Source organism: Eptesicus fuscus, chromosome 16, assembly GCF_027574615.1.
Source record: "Eptesicus fuscus isolate TK198812 chromosome 16, DD_ASM_mEF_20220401, whole genome shotgun sequence".
NCBI classification, from domain to species: Eukaryota; Metazoa; Chordata; class Mammalia; order Chiroptera; family Vespertilionidae; genus Eptesicus; species Eptesicus fuscus.
The window spans coordinates 15,582,892-15,598,719 of NC_072488.1; the positions used below are offsets into that span (position 1 = coordinate 15,582,892).

Here is a 15,828-nt window from a genome sequence, read left to right on the forward strand (position 1 = left end):
AGCATCCCTGCGACGGTTTCCTGGTGGGCGTGGCTGGTGGGTGTAGCGAAGGTACGGTCAATTTGCATATTACTCTATTATTAGGTAGGATAATAAAAGGCTAATATGCAAATAGACCGAATGGTGGGCCAACCAGTCCCTATGACATGCACTGACCACCATGTAGCAGATGCTCAATGCAGGAGCTGCCCCCTGGTGCTCAGTGTGCTTTCACCGTGGGAACACCACTCAGCCAGAAGCCAGGCTCATGGCTAGTGAGCAAGGCAGCGGTGGCAGGTGGCGGGAGCCTCTCTGGCCTCTGCGACAGCGCTAAGGATGTCTGACTGCCATCAGTTGGACATCCCTCGAGGGCTCCCAGACTGCAAGAGGGCGCAGGCCCTGCTGAGGGACCCACTCTGCGCCCCCCCTCCAAATGCACGAATTTCGTGCACCGGGCCTCTAGTGTAATTATAATTATCCATAGGGATTTCATTTTAACACAGCATTCACATAATCTCATGAGAACAGATTTTGGTTTTAGCATATGTTTTAAATGTACTGGTTGAGGGTTTGATTTAGAAGGTCATGAATATTCATTTTCATGTACTTACTGATTTGTTAAAACAATAAATGTACTTCTATTGTGTCAACATGCTCTTCTTTTTATTTAAACCTTGAGTCATCCAAAGCTCAAAACTTCATGTTCATAGTTGATTCATTGTTTTCCGTCATTCTGCATATTTAGCCAGTTTTTAAATCTTATCAGTTCTTCCCTAAGGTCCCCATATCCATCCTTCTTTTTTCTTTCTGAAACTCTTAAACTAGTCCACTTCTGAAATCTTTCATTTGGAAAGGGCCTTTAGAGCAGTGGTCGCCAACCTTTCAGACCTCACAGACCGCCATGGTCTGTGGACCACCGGTGGCGACTGCTGCTTTAGAGATTATTTTGTGCAGTTAATTAACTCATTTACAAAGAATTGAGACTCGGAGAGACTGTCCAAGAACCAGAACTATGATCTGGAGTTTCTGATTCCAATTACAGTTCTCCAGAATGGTCAGTAGGGCAGAATTCTAGTATCTAATAGTGATAATTGCAGTTAACATTTCTGTAGTACTTACTCTATACCAAGCACTGTTCTAATCTTTAAATATATTAACTAATTTATCTTCAATAACTCTAACGAGATGATGCTAAGGAGTTGACATAGAGTGGTGTAGAGGTGGGTATAGTGTGCTTTTTATTTATTTTATTTTTTATATATTTATTGATTTTCCACAGAGAGGAAGGGAGAGGGATAGAGAGCTAGAAACATCGATGAGAGAGAAACATCGACCAGCTGCCTCCTGCACACCCCCCACTGGGGATGTGCCTGCAACCAATGTACATGCCCTTGACTGGAATCGAACCTGGGACCTTTCAGTCCGCAGACCGACGCTCTATCCACTGAGCCAAACCGGTTTCGGCTATAGTGTGCTTTTTAAAAGTATAATTAATCTATAATAAGTCTCATTTAAAGTATACAATTGATGACATTTTACATATTCATTCCCATGAAATTGTCACAGTCAAGAAAATTAACAGAACATAGTGTTGTAAGATCTGGCTTTTAGTTGCTATTCTGTCATTGACTCCCTGTGTGACCTCAGGTAACTTATCTAACTTCCAAACCAAAGTTCTCTTCCATGTAAAAATGATCTTTGAATCTTTTCCAGGCAAAAATAATTTGATTCTTTGTAGGCCATCTTTCCACCCATCCTAATGCTGTAATCTGTTGGAAATTGTATCAAAAAAAGTCATCTCCTCTTTTCTTGGGCACTTTCCAAGATGACTTTGAGATGGAGCCCACTCCATTTTTAGGATCAATAATTGCTACAAAGTGGTTCCTTTTATTAATTTAAAATATCTGCTATTTTGCCACAACTGCTAGCTAGAGCTCCTGTCCAATATAGTGGCTACTAGCCACACGTGACTATTTAAAATAAAGTGAAGTGAAATAAATGAATTAAATACTTGAGTTCCTCAGTTTCACTAGCCACATTTCAAGTGCTCAGAGACCAGGTGGAGCTAATGGCTATCATTTTGGAGAGTGCAGCTATCAAATACTTAATGACATCACCAGTGACTTAGTGGACAGCCTTGCTGTGGAGCAACAGAGATGGTGGGATAGGGCTAGTCCTGTGCATGGCTAGCCCTCCAGTTACTGAAGGCCACTATCATTATCACTTCATGTCCGAAACCTTGCACCTCCCCTGTAGACTCTTTTTTGGCATTTGTTCCTTGTCCATATTCATCACTACTGGATTGGTTTTTCTAAATAGCAGTTTCATCATGCTATTTTTTAAATAGGAAAAATCTTCAATTATTCCCAGTTTTATTTGTGCCTTTCTGTTGCCTGCCATATTTGATATTTAGTAAAAATACATATGTTTTTTTAATTCTTGTTTTGCTCCAGTCACTGTCCTAGATGCTGGGGATGTCAGTGAGCTCATTGGGATAGGTGCTAGAATATAGGAAGAAAAAGGCATAAAGAGGAAGGAAGGAAGGAATGAAGGAAAGGATGTGATTAGTCTAAACTTGAGATCAAAGAAGGCTTCACAAAGTGTTTGATGTTTGGACTGACTTTTTAGGAACCAGTGAGAATTTATTAGGTGGAGAAGTTGGACAGGGTATACAGTATGTACAGAGAGAGGCAGGGAGACTGGAATGTCTGTGTTTGGGAATTGCAGGAGCAGATGTGAGGGGTTGTGTGTCAGGTTGAACTAGACCTTAGATCACTAGGACACTGGATTTCCATCTTGTTAGTGATAGCCATCAAAGGATTGTTAAATATCTGCTCATCCCAAGCCTTTCTTCCTCCTCTCATCTCTCAAGGTCTCTCTCTCTCTGAAGGTCGGTCTCCCTCCCTCCCTTCCTCCCTCCCTCCCTACATCCCTACATCCCTGTCCCCTAAGCTTCAAGGGTCCTTTTTTTTTTTTTTTTGCCCGGGTAACTCATTTCCTGAGCCCGTTACTTGGCTCACTTCTACCTGTGTCTTTCTAAATAAACTTTCTCTTATAGTTTGAAAAAAAAATTTAACTTTGCAAAATGTTTCTATCTTTGACTGATACCTGTTAAACTGAAAATCTTGTTCCTAACAATGTTAACATAATTACTTGCTTTATTCTACATGTTAAATGTTTCAATGGGGAAAGAACAGTCTTTTTAACAAATGGTCTTGGGGCTCCTTGGGTAATTACATGCACAAGAATAAAATGGGACCCTTATCTTACATCATATACAAAAAGTTAAATCAAAATGGGTCAGGTACCTGAATATAAGAACTAAAACTTTAAAACTCTCAAGAGAAAATATAGGGGTAAATCTTCATGATGTCAGATTTGGCAATGGATTCTTAGATACCACATCAAAAGCTTGAGTAAGGCCCTTGCTGGGTTGGCTCAGTGGATAGAGCGTTGACCTGTAGACTGAAGGGTCCCGGGTCAAGGGCACATGCCCAGGTTGTGGGCTTGATCCCCAGTAGGGGGCGTGCGGGAGGCAGCCAATCAATTATTCTTTCTCATTATTGATGTTTCTATCTTCTCTCTCCCTCTCTAAAATCAATAATATATATATATATATTATTCAAGCATACACACACACACACACACACACACACACACACACACACACCCTACCTAATAAAAGAGTAATATGCAAATTGACCCTAACTCCGCTATACCCACAAGCCATGCCCACAAGCGCCCACCAGGCAATCAGGAGCAGATATGCAAATAAACCCAACCAATATGGCTACAGCCACAGAGAGCAGAGGGAGGCTTGGGTTTCCCCGGTAACAAAGGAAGCCAAGCTTTCCGCCTGCCATTGCTGGCCTAAGCCTCCACTCAAGGCTACAAAGTTTCAATTATAGAAGGTAAACAAATCCAAACAGAAATGGCGGCAGCCACTGAGCTGGAAAGAGTAGGAGGCAAGGGTTGCCCCCGGCAATGGAAGAAGCAAAGCTTTCCGCACACACTGGCTGGCCTAGGCCTCCGCTCCAGGCTACAAAGTTTCAATTATAGAAGACACATAAACCCCAAAAGAAATGGCTGCCAGCCATGGAGCGAGCAGGAAGCTTGACTCCGCTCCAGGCTACAAAGTTTCAATTGTAGAAGATACATAAATCCCAGATACCAGGGCCTCTACTTGGTTCACCAGGGGATGTGCCAGCCTGCAAACCACCACAGGCCCTTCACCCAGGCCGCCCCACACCCCAAGGGAACCCCCACCCTGATCCGGGATACCCTTCAGGGCAAACCAGCTGGCCCCCACCCATGTACCAGGCCTCTATCCTATCTAAGAAAAGAGTAATATGCAGATTGACCATCACTCCAACACACAAGATGGCTGCCCCCATGTGGTCAAAGATCCTGCCCCCATGTGGACACAAGATGGCCACCACAAGATGGCCAGTAGGGGAGGTCAGTTGGGAGGGACTAGGCCTGCAAGGGAGGGCAGTTGAGGGCAATCAAGCCTGCAGGGGAGGGCAGTTAGGGGTGACCAGGCCTAAAGGAGAGGGCAGTTAGGGGCAAACACGCTGGCAGGGGAGCAGTTAGGCATCAATCAGGCTGGCAGGGGAGTGGTTAGGGGGTGATCAGGCTGGCAGGCAGAAGCAGTTAGGGGCAATCAGGAAGGCAGGCAGGCGAGCAGTTGGGAGCCAGCAGTCCTGGATTGTGGGATCGGGCCTAAACGGGCAGTCAGACATCCCTCGAGGGGTTCCAGATTCGAGAGGGTGCAGGCTGGTCTGAGGGACACCCCCGCCCCTCGTGCACGAATTTCGTGCACTGGGCCTCTAGTATATATATAAGCTTGAATAACAAAAGAAAAAAATAATTTAAACTTCTTTAAAATTAAAAAAAGCTTTTCTTTTGAATGATATGCTCAAGAAAGTATCAACTTTCATCAACAACTCACAGAATAGGAGGAAATATTTGCAAATAATATATCTGATAAGGGACTTACCTATAATGCAGGATGGGGGAAAGGCAGTTTTACAGTTGTTTCTTTTGTTTCTTCTAGTTTAGGAACAGTCTGCTCTTTTTCAATAGGATCATCTCCATGTGGCAGGGAGAGCTCATGTACGGGTTAATCCACCCATAAGCTCTGTAAATTCTGCACCACATATTGGGAGCTTTGTTCATTTGGATGTGTTCAATTACCAGAGAAGCTACATCTAAACCCTTAATTCAACATTACTCTGCATTTTTAAGCATGTGCAGCAAAACTTCAGCACTCTCTTTGGTCACCATCCTATGTCCAGCCCCACTGTTTGGCCTGGGCATACCCACCAGCTCCACCAGTGTAAGGACAGAATGGCACACATTGCTTCTGCAAAGTGACATCCTTCAGCTGTTTGGTGGCTTTTGGATATGCAGTACGCTGAAGGAAGGCACTGGGCAGTTTCATGAGTGTTCTTAAAGTGAACACGAACATTTGAAACTCTTGATTTGCATGATTTTGTGGGGTTTTCTGGGTCAAGTGAGTACTGAACCATTTTCAGAGGTCACGTCAGGTCGCTTTTGGGAAGAGCTCTCCCTTCTTTTAAGGGAGAAATTCTACATTTGTGTTGTTTAGCTCTTCATAGGTTCATTTGTACTTTGTATCAACACCTTGTGTTGTCATATTTTTTTAATAGCAGGGTGCAGACAAGCACTCTAAAACAAGAAAGAAAAGGGTTATGAATCATATGGTGCAGGCAAGCACTCTAAAACAAGAAAGAGCAGGCTATGAATAATACCTTCTAGGATTGTTTGGAGTAAAGGAGGTAACCTGTATAGTGTCTTTAGCTTCCTGCTTGGAACATACAAGCACTCAGCAAATTTTAGCTGTGAACTATTCTATGAATTCCTTATCTTCCAGATTTAAAATTCTTTAAGAGCAGGGCTAATGTAATATATACTTCACATACTATGGACTCAACATTTTACTCATTAATATAATTTTATTCTCATCATAGTTTTTAATGTTTGTCTTTTATCTTGCAGTGTTGAAGCTAGAACATCTGTTTGTAGATGATTCAGGTCGATATTTGGCTATTCAGTTCCATCTGGAATGTGCATATATATTTTTATATTATTATGAATATAAAAAAGCAAAAGATCAGTTCAGCATTGCTAAAGACATCAGCAAATTACAAATTGATTTGACAGGTAAGACTTTATATTTTTTGTGGCTAATTGATTAATTTTTTTGATAAAACTAATATATACATTGGCAATTTGGCTATATTGTTTGGTTGTATTTGGTTTTCTATGTCCTATTCTTTGCTTTACAAAAATGGATTTTAAAGATTTTATTTTAAAAATTCATAGTTTTACAACAAACTTGAAATTATATATATATTTTTATTTCTGAAGATGCCCATTTATTTCCTAATCTAGGTAGACACATGCTAATAGTATAGAAGCCAGGTAGGACACAAAGGAACTTTCCACCCCTCCCTCCTGATTCCCAAGTTTGGTTTGGCCTTCCTACATTGCCCTTCCTTGTAAATCCCATCTATGGCTTCTATCCTGCTTTTTTTGTATTCCTTAAGACCAAATTTTTGACTGTTTAGATGTTTATTCAGTGCCTTACAACACTATCTGGCATAGAGTAGGCACTCAATAAACATTTGCTGAGTGAACAAGCAAATTACAGAATTTCTCCTAAAACCTCTGTGTTTCTTCTGAATACCAAATAAGAAACATTGGTTTCTTTTTATGTATCACTCAGTCCCTAGTGTCTCACAAAATATAATTGGCATTCAGTATTGAACACATTAATGAAAGTCAGACATCATCACTTGATCACACTGTTTATACCTGTTGCACATGGGCTCAGCATACCTGACTGTGACTCCCAATCTGTGAGTATTGAAATGATTGAATTTGTTATGTCTTCCATAACTATGGCTGGGTCTAGATTATCTCTAAGGTCCATTCTTACCTTCCAAATTCTATATTATTGAGCTGAATAATAAAATCCTTCAGGAATATTATGAGTTAAATATGACTTTGTGGTCTGCCTAGGATCCTAGCCATCTTTTATTACTGTTTATGTAGGGAAAATTATTAAATACCATCTTACAATTTTTGGAACAATGGCCGTGTGCAAGTTGAAGTCTTGTCTGTATTTGGAAACATAGTTATCCTATCTAATAATAGAGTAACATGTAAATTACCATCACTCCGCTATGCCCACGATTGTGTGGCGGGAGGCTGGGGGGCGGGACTCGGGGTGGCCTATCCGGCCATTGAGAGGCACGGATCTGCTGCCACTGATGGGGGCTACCCTGCTGTTGAGAGGCGCAGGGGGCGTGCCGCGGACACCCAGCTGCGCCTCTCAAAGGCAGGGTAGCCAGGTGTCCCCGGCAGCCCCCCTCAGCGGCCATTGAGAGGCGCAGGGGGCGGGAGTCCTGCCCCCTGCGCCTCTCAACAGCAGGGTAGCCCCCCTCAGCGGCCATGGACCATCAAAAGTGGGGGAGCTGGGTGCCTGTCTGCTCCGGCACCAGGCCATTCAGAAGCCTCCGCCAAGCCGGAGGCTTCTAAAAGGCCTGGTCCACCAGCGGACAGGCACCCAGCTCCACCGCGAAAAGCGAAAGCGTGTAGGGGACCCTACAATTCAATCATGCAGGTATACAATTCAGTCATGCACTGGGCCTCTAGTATGTAATAAAACTTGTGAGGTTATTTTCAGAGATTATGATTTTGAATATTGTGGATTTAGGGGATTTTTTTTTGCATTGCTTGAAAAATTAATAGCATAGTGCCATTTATGGTCAACTTTAACTGTTGATATATTTACTGCCTAGTGTTCACAATTTTTTCCAAGTTAAGAATAAAGAACTTAAAAATACAAATGTGATACTCATAAATATAAAAGGAGATTCACATTATTTTTTCTATTCAGCTATAACCTTACTATAAAAATTATAAGCTGTGTTAGACCATCTCAGTAGCTGTTTTTAGTGTAACATGTTTAAAAGGTTGATATATAACTTAGAGCCAGACTCATAGCAGGATAAAGTCCAGACTTCTTAGACTGGCCTTTGTTATCAAGGATCTTGGTAATCTGACTCTTACCAGAAAATGGATGTGAGCACTTTTGCTTCTCTTAAAGCTATTCTGCAGCAAGTTAGTTCAGTTACAAAATGAAAAAAGGTTTGATGTCACCTGAAGCCAGCTAGAAAGACTGGGATTTAGAACCTGAAAACCTGGCTTTAAGCTCTGGCTCTGATACTGAAAAGCCCCCTCATCTTGAGCAAGTGACTGTATCTCAGAATCTCCATGTTTTTCTTTTTCTTTTTTGACAGAGAGGAAGGGAGAGGGAGAGGGATAGAGAGTTAGGAACATCGATGAGAGAGAAACACCGATTTAGCTGCCTCCTACATACTCCCTACTGGGGATGTGCCTGCAACCAAGGTACATGCCCTTGACCAGAATCGAACCTGGGACCCTTCAGTCTGCAGGCTGATGCTCTATCCACTGAGCCAAACCAGTTAGGGCAGAACCTCCATGTTTTCATCTGTCATATGGAGATGGTAATATTTCTTTTCCTTACAGCACTTAATGAGTTACTCTTTTGAGGATGTAGATAGTGTGATGTGGAATCTATTGGCAGAAATCCTGGGATTGAATTCTGGCCCCATGGCTTATTGGCTTTATAAATTTGTAAGTCATTTAAAATCATCACTGAAACTCAGGTTTCTCTTTGTGAAATGGAGAAACACTTTATAAACTCTAAAGCACTCTGAAAATTGCTCTTTATGATTGAACAGTAGGTCTGATCAACAAATCAATGAATATAATTTTATATTTTTTTCAGGTGCTTTGGGCAAAAGGACACGGTTCCAGGAAAATTATGTGGCTCAGCTTGTTCTAGATGTAAGAAGGGAAGGAGATGCATTTTCAAATGGTGAATTCAGTCCAGCCCCGACTCCTCAGGAACATTTAACCAAGGTGAGGAGGATCCTGAGTTATTGAATATATTTTAAAAGTATACACACACAAACATATATATGTATATATGTATTTTATTGATTTTTAGAGAGAGAGGAAGGGAGAAGGATGGAGAGACAGAAACATCAATGAGAGAGAATCATTGATTGGCTGCCTCCTGCAAGCCCCACACTGGGAATGGAGCATGCAACCGGGGCATGTGCCCTGATCGGGATTCAAACCGTGACTTCCTGGTTCATAGGTCGATGCTCAACCACAGAGCCACGCTGGTTGTGCTAAAGTTTTTTCCTTGAATTTATTGCGGTGACCACTGGTTAATAAAATTATATAGGTGTCAGGTATACAATTCTACCATACATCATCTGTATATTGTATTGTGTTAACCAACACAATAAGTCAGGTCTCCTTCCATCACCATTTATCCCCCTTGTACCCTCCTCCACTTCCCCCACTTCCCTTTCTTTCTGGTAACCATCATACTGTTGTTTATGTCCATGAGTCTTTCTTTTTTTCTTTGCTTAATCCCTTAAGTGTGGCATTTAGAAAACTTAAAACTTACATATGTAGCTCCCTTTTAAAAATTATGAAAGGCCTGTTTTGAAAATGGATGGCCACCAGGGTGTGCTGTGCATCTGCCAGCCTGCCCTTTGAAGGGTGCTAGTCCTGAGGAAGAGGCATTGTTTCCGTGGAAACTAAGCAGCAGCCCAATTTCTGTGTTTCTCTCATCAATGGTTCCTGAAGGTGCAGTACTGTTTCTTGAAATCTTGTAGATAGAGCTGGGCCTATAGTTAGGATGAACCTGAGGATAAACAAGGAAAGCTGTTTTTTTTGGGCTGTGATGTGGGGCAGAGGACTGTTTACTAATTAAGAGATTACCAGTTAAGAGGTTGACCTACTCACAGATAGTTTTCAGCTTTCTGTGGGGTTCTGCCCAGCTCTACTGAACTCCTAAACTCTTCCTAGTTTTAGCTACTTTTATTGAGTTACTAGGGGCCCAGTGCACGAATTTGTGCACCTTGAAAGGAACTGTGGGCCACGAGGCTGTGGTAGGCACAAGGGCGGGTCTCAGCCCATCCTTCGCGCCCCCACCTGGCCCCTCCACTGCGGCCCCCGGTCCCCTGTCTGCCAGCAGCCCTGCTCCCGCTGCCGCTGCTCCCACGTGCTGACGGCACCGGCCCTGCTCGCACCTGCTTACGCATCAAGTGATTGGGGCTGGCATCAGCAGCAGGTGTGAGTGGGGCCAGCACTGTCAGCGGCTGGTGCCCGATTGCTCCTCAGGAGCAGGGGGAGGTGGAGAAGCCCTCAGGGGTGATCAGGGCTGGCAGCCGCTGCTCACACCTGCTGATAGAGCTGAGTGATTGGGACCAGCGCCGGGCACTGGCAGCGGGTGCGAGTGGCAGCTTTGGTGCCGGCTGCGGGTGTGAGTGGGGCCGGCATTGGCAGTGGGTGTGAGCAGCAGCTCCAGCACCAGCAGCGGATGTGAGCAGGGTCGGCACTGGCAGCAGGTGCGAGTGCTGGGCTGGACTGCAGCATGTGGGAGCAAAGAATTTTCAGTAACCACCAGAGCCTCGCCCTGATGACAGCGACCGGCACCCCATCTTGGTCTGGCGCCCCGGCTCACCTGCTCCACCATCCTGCTGTGGTCAACGCCTGCCATGTTCCGCACACGCTCCCTGGTGGTCAGTGCACATCATAGGGACCGGTTATTTGGTTGTTCCGCTGTTTGGTCTATTTGCATATTAGCTTTTTATTATGTAGGATTAGAAAAACAATTTGAATCAAATTTGTTGAGGAAATATTTATGTAAGGTAATATATACCTATTTTAAATGTACAGTTTTGGTGAGTTCTGATAAATAGAGACACATGTAACCACCACCGTAATCAAAATATAGAACCATTTCCATCATTCCAGAAAGTACACACATATTCCTAAAATCCCTTTCCCTCCCACTGATCTGTTTTCTGTCATAGACTAGAGCTGTTTTTCTAGAATTTCAAATAAATAGAATCATTCAGTATGGCTCTTGTGTCTGGTTTCTTTCACTTAGTATAATGTTTGAGAGTCATTGATATTTTGATAGCAGCGGTTAGCTCCTGTTTATTGCTCAGTTGATAGCACAATGTGCTTATCCATTCCCTTGTTGGTGGACCATTGAGCTGTTTTTAGTTTTTGGCTATAAGGAATAAAACTGCTTGGAAGATTTGTGTGTAAGTCTTTGTGTGAACATATCTTTTTAATTCTCATGGGTAAATATCTAGGAATGGAATGACTAGGTTATGTGGTAAGTATATTTTTAACTTGATGAAAAACTGCCAAATTGTTTTCCAAAATGGTATCATTTTATATTCCCACCCTCAAAGTTTCAAGGCACCAGTTGCTCTACATCCTTACCAATGCTTGGTAATTTTTGCTGTTCTTCTGAATGTGTGTATCACATTGTGATTTTACTATTTTTTGATAATTAATTAAAAAACAATTATATTGAAATATTACTGACATAATAAAAATTAACCCATTTTAATTGTATAGTTTGATGGGATTTGACAAATATATCTTCTATACATATAAAAGGCTAAGCTACTGGCCAGTAGGTATGATGTGCAGTGACCACCAGGGGGCAGACTCTCAATGTAGGAGCTGCTGAGCTGCGGTGACTTGACAGCAGTGGTTCTCGGGTGACACACCCTGGAACCAGAGAGGAGGGAGCCCGATTCCTTGCAGGGCCACGCAATTCCGCCTTTAGCCATGGGTTATGTTGTTGCTGGGGCACTGTCGGTCCCAAATCTGGTTTTGCACACTTGCATTTGCATTCCACACCCTGTTCGACAGCAACTTTGCAGAGTGCCCTCTCGTACTCTGGGACCCTTTGGGGGATGTCAGAGAGTGGGTTTCGGCTCCATCCCCACAGGCCAGGCTGAGGGACCCTACCTGCCGGAGGGATCCCGCTTACTCCACAGACGCCCTTTGAGCCGCGGCGTCGCCCCATGTGCTGCCAGCCTGGAGGGACTGCAAGAGGTTGGCTCCAGGGCGTGTCCAGCTCATTTCGCCCAGTCCCATCCCGTCAGCCACCTTCTAATTAATTTCCTTTCAATGTGCATAAATTCGTGCACTGGGTCACTAGTATGTATATTTATAACTGTATATATGTGTGTAAATACAGGCCCGATGATTCTCTTAAATTCACTAAAGGCCCGATGGCGCCACGGCGGCGGCTGGGCCTCTGCCTTGGCCCCCGCCGCTGTGACTTTGTCCGGAAGGACATCCGGTCTAATTAGCATATTATGCTTTATTATCATAGATACCCACACACACACACACACACAACCATTACAGTCAAGATATGTTTCACCACCCTAAAAGTTTTATCATGCCCTTTTCAGTTAATCCCCCATACTCTGCCCCTAAACAATCATTGATCTGTCTTCAGTGACTACAGATAGTTTGGCTTTTCTAGAATTTCATATGGAATCATACAGTATGTACTCTTTTGTATTTGGTCACTTGTTAGCATGATGTTGTTGAAATTTATCTATGTGATTGTGTGTGTCATTAGTTTCTCTTATTGCTGATTAGAATTGCATTGATGGATATATGTGTATTTAAAAATATTACCTGTTGAGAGACATTTGAATTGTTTCCAGTTTGGAGCTATTACAGATAAAATTGCTGTTAACATTTAATTGCATGTGTTTGTGAGAACATATGTTTTCATTTCTCATGGGGAACTATTTAGGAGCGGAATGGATAGTTCACATGGTAAATGCATGTTTGTTTTAAGAAATTGGCAAACTGTTTTCGGTGGTGGTACCATTTTAAGAAAGTTCTAGACCTTTGTCGACATTTAGAATTGTCAGTCTTTTAAATTTTATTCATTCTAATATGTGTGTACTAGTAGTTCATTCTGATTTTAATTAGTATTTCCATGTTGACTACTTTGTTCAGGATATTCTTGTGTGCTTACTGGCTATTGGTATATCTTCTCTTATGAAGCATTTATACAAATCTTTTGTCCATTTTTATATCGGGTTATCTTATTTCTGGGTTGTAAGACTTCTCCATATTCTACACACAAGCTCCTTTTCAGATATTTCTTTGTGAATATATTCTCTGAGTCTGTGGCTTGGCTTTTCATTTTCTTAACAATGTTTTCAAAGAGCAAAAGTTGTTAATTTGATGATATCCAACATACTTTTTCTCTGATAGTTCAGGTTTTTTTTTATGTCTGCCTACCCTGTTGTTGCAAAGCTTTTCTCCTAGGATTTCTTTTAGAAGTTTTTTACTGTTAGCTTCTACTTTAAGGTCTGTGATCAATTTTTGTTTAATTTTTGTATAGGGTATGAGATAGAGGTGAGGGTCATTTTTTTTTTTCTAAATGTATATCCAGTTGTTCCAGAGTCATTTATTGAAAAGGCTTTTCTTGATTAAATCACCTGGAGCTAAAATTTTAGACTCTGTTCTGTTTATTCAGGTATATGTCTGTCTTTATTCCAGTACCACACTGTCTTGGCTTTGTAGTCATTCTTAAAATCAAGTATTCTATCAAGTCCTCTAGGTCTTCAGATTTTATTCTTTTCAAACTGTTATGCTATTCCAGATCCTGTTGAGAAATAGAGTTGGGAGTTGATGTTTTTGTTTATAGTGTAGAAGCAGAGTAGGAAGAGTACAGGAGGCTCAAGCAATGATAACTGTTATTCTCTATTGATATTGTCAATGTATTCCTGAGGTATAGGTGGCCTGTCCTCTATTTCTACACAGTAAGTTGTCCTCAAATAAGTGTTTCAAGAGAAAGCCTATTAACCATAGGTAGACACTGTATAATTTTAAACAAGGTATTTTATCCTTCCCTAGCAATAAATTGCATACAGTCTGTTGAATGAATTAAATTTAATTTTTGGTCTAAATATTTTCTTTTGTATTCTACCAGAATCTTGAGCTGAATGATGATACTGTTCTAAATGAGATAAAGTTAGCAGATTGTGAACAGTATCAGATGCCCAGCCTGTGTGCTGAAGAGCTGGCTGTTATCCTTGGAATCTGGTAAGTTAATGACTTGCTTGGCTACATTGAGCACCTTGCATGTGGGTTCTCTTGAGTTGGGGAAATCTTTATTTAGGAGGTCCCAAAAGTTCTGGGTGAAGAGGGAATCTTGTAATGCTGCTCAAGATCCAGAATAGTTGGGTAACCAATCAAAAGGTTAGAGATTAGAGACCTCAGGAATCTCCTGGGAGTTGGTATTCTCATCCTTCTCCTCCCTTCATAAGCAAAATTTCTTTGGTTAGCTTTAGCTAGAAATAGACTCTAAATAAAATATTTAGCATAGGTGAGAATGAGTATTTTGAACTTTGGGGATATTTATATCTCAAAAGGTAGACTTATTTTTGAATACTGTAGAACCTTGTGTGTGGTGGAAATAGTTTTTTCTTTTCTTTTTATATTTTTTCTATTTTGAAGTAATTTCACATTTAGAAAAAAATTGCCAGGGCAAAACATTGCAAAGAATTTAAGAGAATCATCTTCCAACATGATGCTCTCATCACCTGGAGTACTTTAGTGTGTGATTCCTGCAAGCAAGCGTACTTTTGTACATTGTCACAATACAGTTCTCAAAACCAGGAAAATAACATTCATACTTACTCTCCTTTAATATTCAGATTCCATTCAAGTTTGCCAGGGTCCCAGGAACCCCATCTGGGGCATAGGAGCCTGTCTAGATGTGCGTTGCAGTTAGCTGTTATCTCCTTAGTTTCGGTCAATCTGGAACAGTTGCTCAGTTTTGCGTGGCTTTCATGATATTAACACTTTTGAAACTTAAAAGCCACTTATCTTGTAGACATTCCCCGAGTTTCTTTTTTCCTAGTAAAATAAATTAGGTTGACATTTAGTACACTAAGCACATTTTGTCAGTATTTTACTACTTTCTGTACTTATCTTTGGCAAACTCATATCTACATTTGTACGTAATGTAGTAATATTAAAATATGTGCTTTCAAATATATGAAATAAGTTTAGTTTGTCTTTCAAAAATTATATTTCATTAGACACAACATGCATTTTAGGAGTAATTTATCTTTTTTTAATTTAAAGCACAAATATGCAAAAGAATAACCCAGTGCATAAGTTAACTGAAGAGGAGTTGCTGGCATTTACATCGGTGAGTAATGTCTTCCTTCTTTCCATTTTCTTTTCTTATAGATTGTTGTGCCTCTGGTATATTCTTGCCTCAAATTGCTCACCTTGGGACACTGCCACTTACGGAAACTAAGGGAATAAAAACTCATCATTTTAGTTTCCAAACTAAAATGGCTTTGAGGGCAGTGACCAAATATTTCTTGTTCATTGTTGTTCCTCTAAATTGTGAGGTGCTTCTGAAGAGAACTGATGCTCATTAACTCATCATTCCTGGCTTGCAGTGAAGGTCAAGATCTTCAATTCATGTTTTATACTATTCCCTCAAGGGTTCTGTAACACACACACACACACACACACACACACACACACACACTTACACACTTTTTGCTCTCTCTCCTCCTACGCTTCATTTCCAAATCAGAACTGACCCAAGGACTGATTTCCTCTTGGAGGAAAGCTATTTGATCACAGGACTTCCTAGTGCTAGGCCTAAAGAGATGAGAGTGTGAATCCCAGGTAGATCTTTAATTGGTAAGAAGTAGGGCAAGGAACTAAGTGTGAAGAGCGCTTTTAGGAGCCCCATACGTACTTTGGGCTCTATACCACCTCATTCTTTTTTTAATCCCAAAGAAAGTACACAGAATACAGCAGAAAAACCCAAATCAGCCCTTGTCAACTCTTCCTTCATCTATCAGTACTTCCTTTTATCCCTGCTTTGTACATGATACTGAACTGGATAAT

The 15,828-nt window shown here is 41.5% G+C and overlaps 1 protein-coding gene across 2 annotated transcripts in view; it reads left to right on the plus strand.

The window, feature by feature from the left end:
• TTC27 (tetratricopeptide repeat domain 27) overlaps positions 1–15,828 on the plus strand; it is a 97,506-nt gene that overhangs the window by 17,011 nt on the left and 64,667 nt on the right. For both annotated transcript variants that reach the window (XM_008162253.3, XM_054728214.1), the window contains exons 6-9: positions 6,001–6,165; positions 8,822–8,955; positions 13,883–13,995; positions 15,043–15,109. In XM_008162253.3, the coding sequence (XP_008160475.2) occupies positions 6,001–6,165; positions 8,822–8,955; positions 13,883–13,995; positions 15,043–15,109 (479 nt within the window). The remainder of the gene's footprint in view (positions 1–6,000; positions 6,166–8,821; positions 8,956–13,882; positions 13,996–15,042; positions 15,110–15,828) is intronic.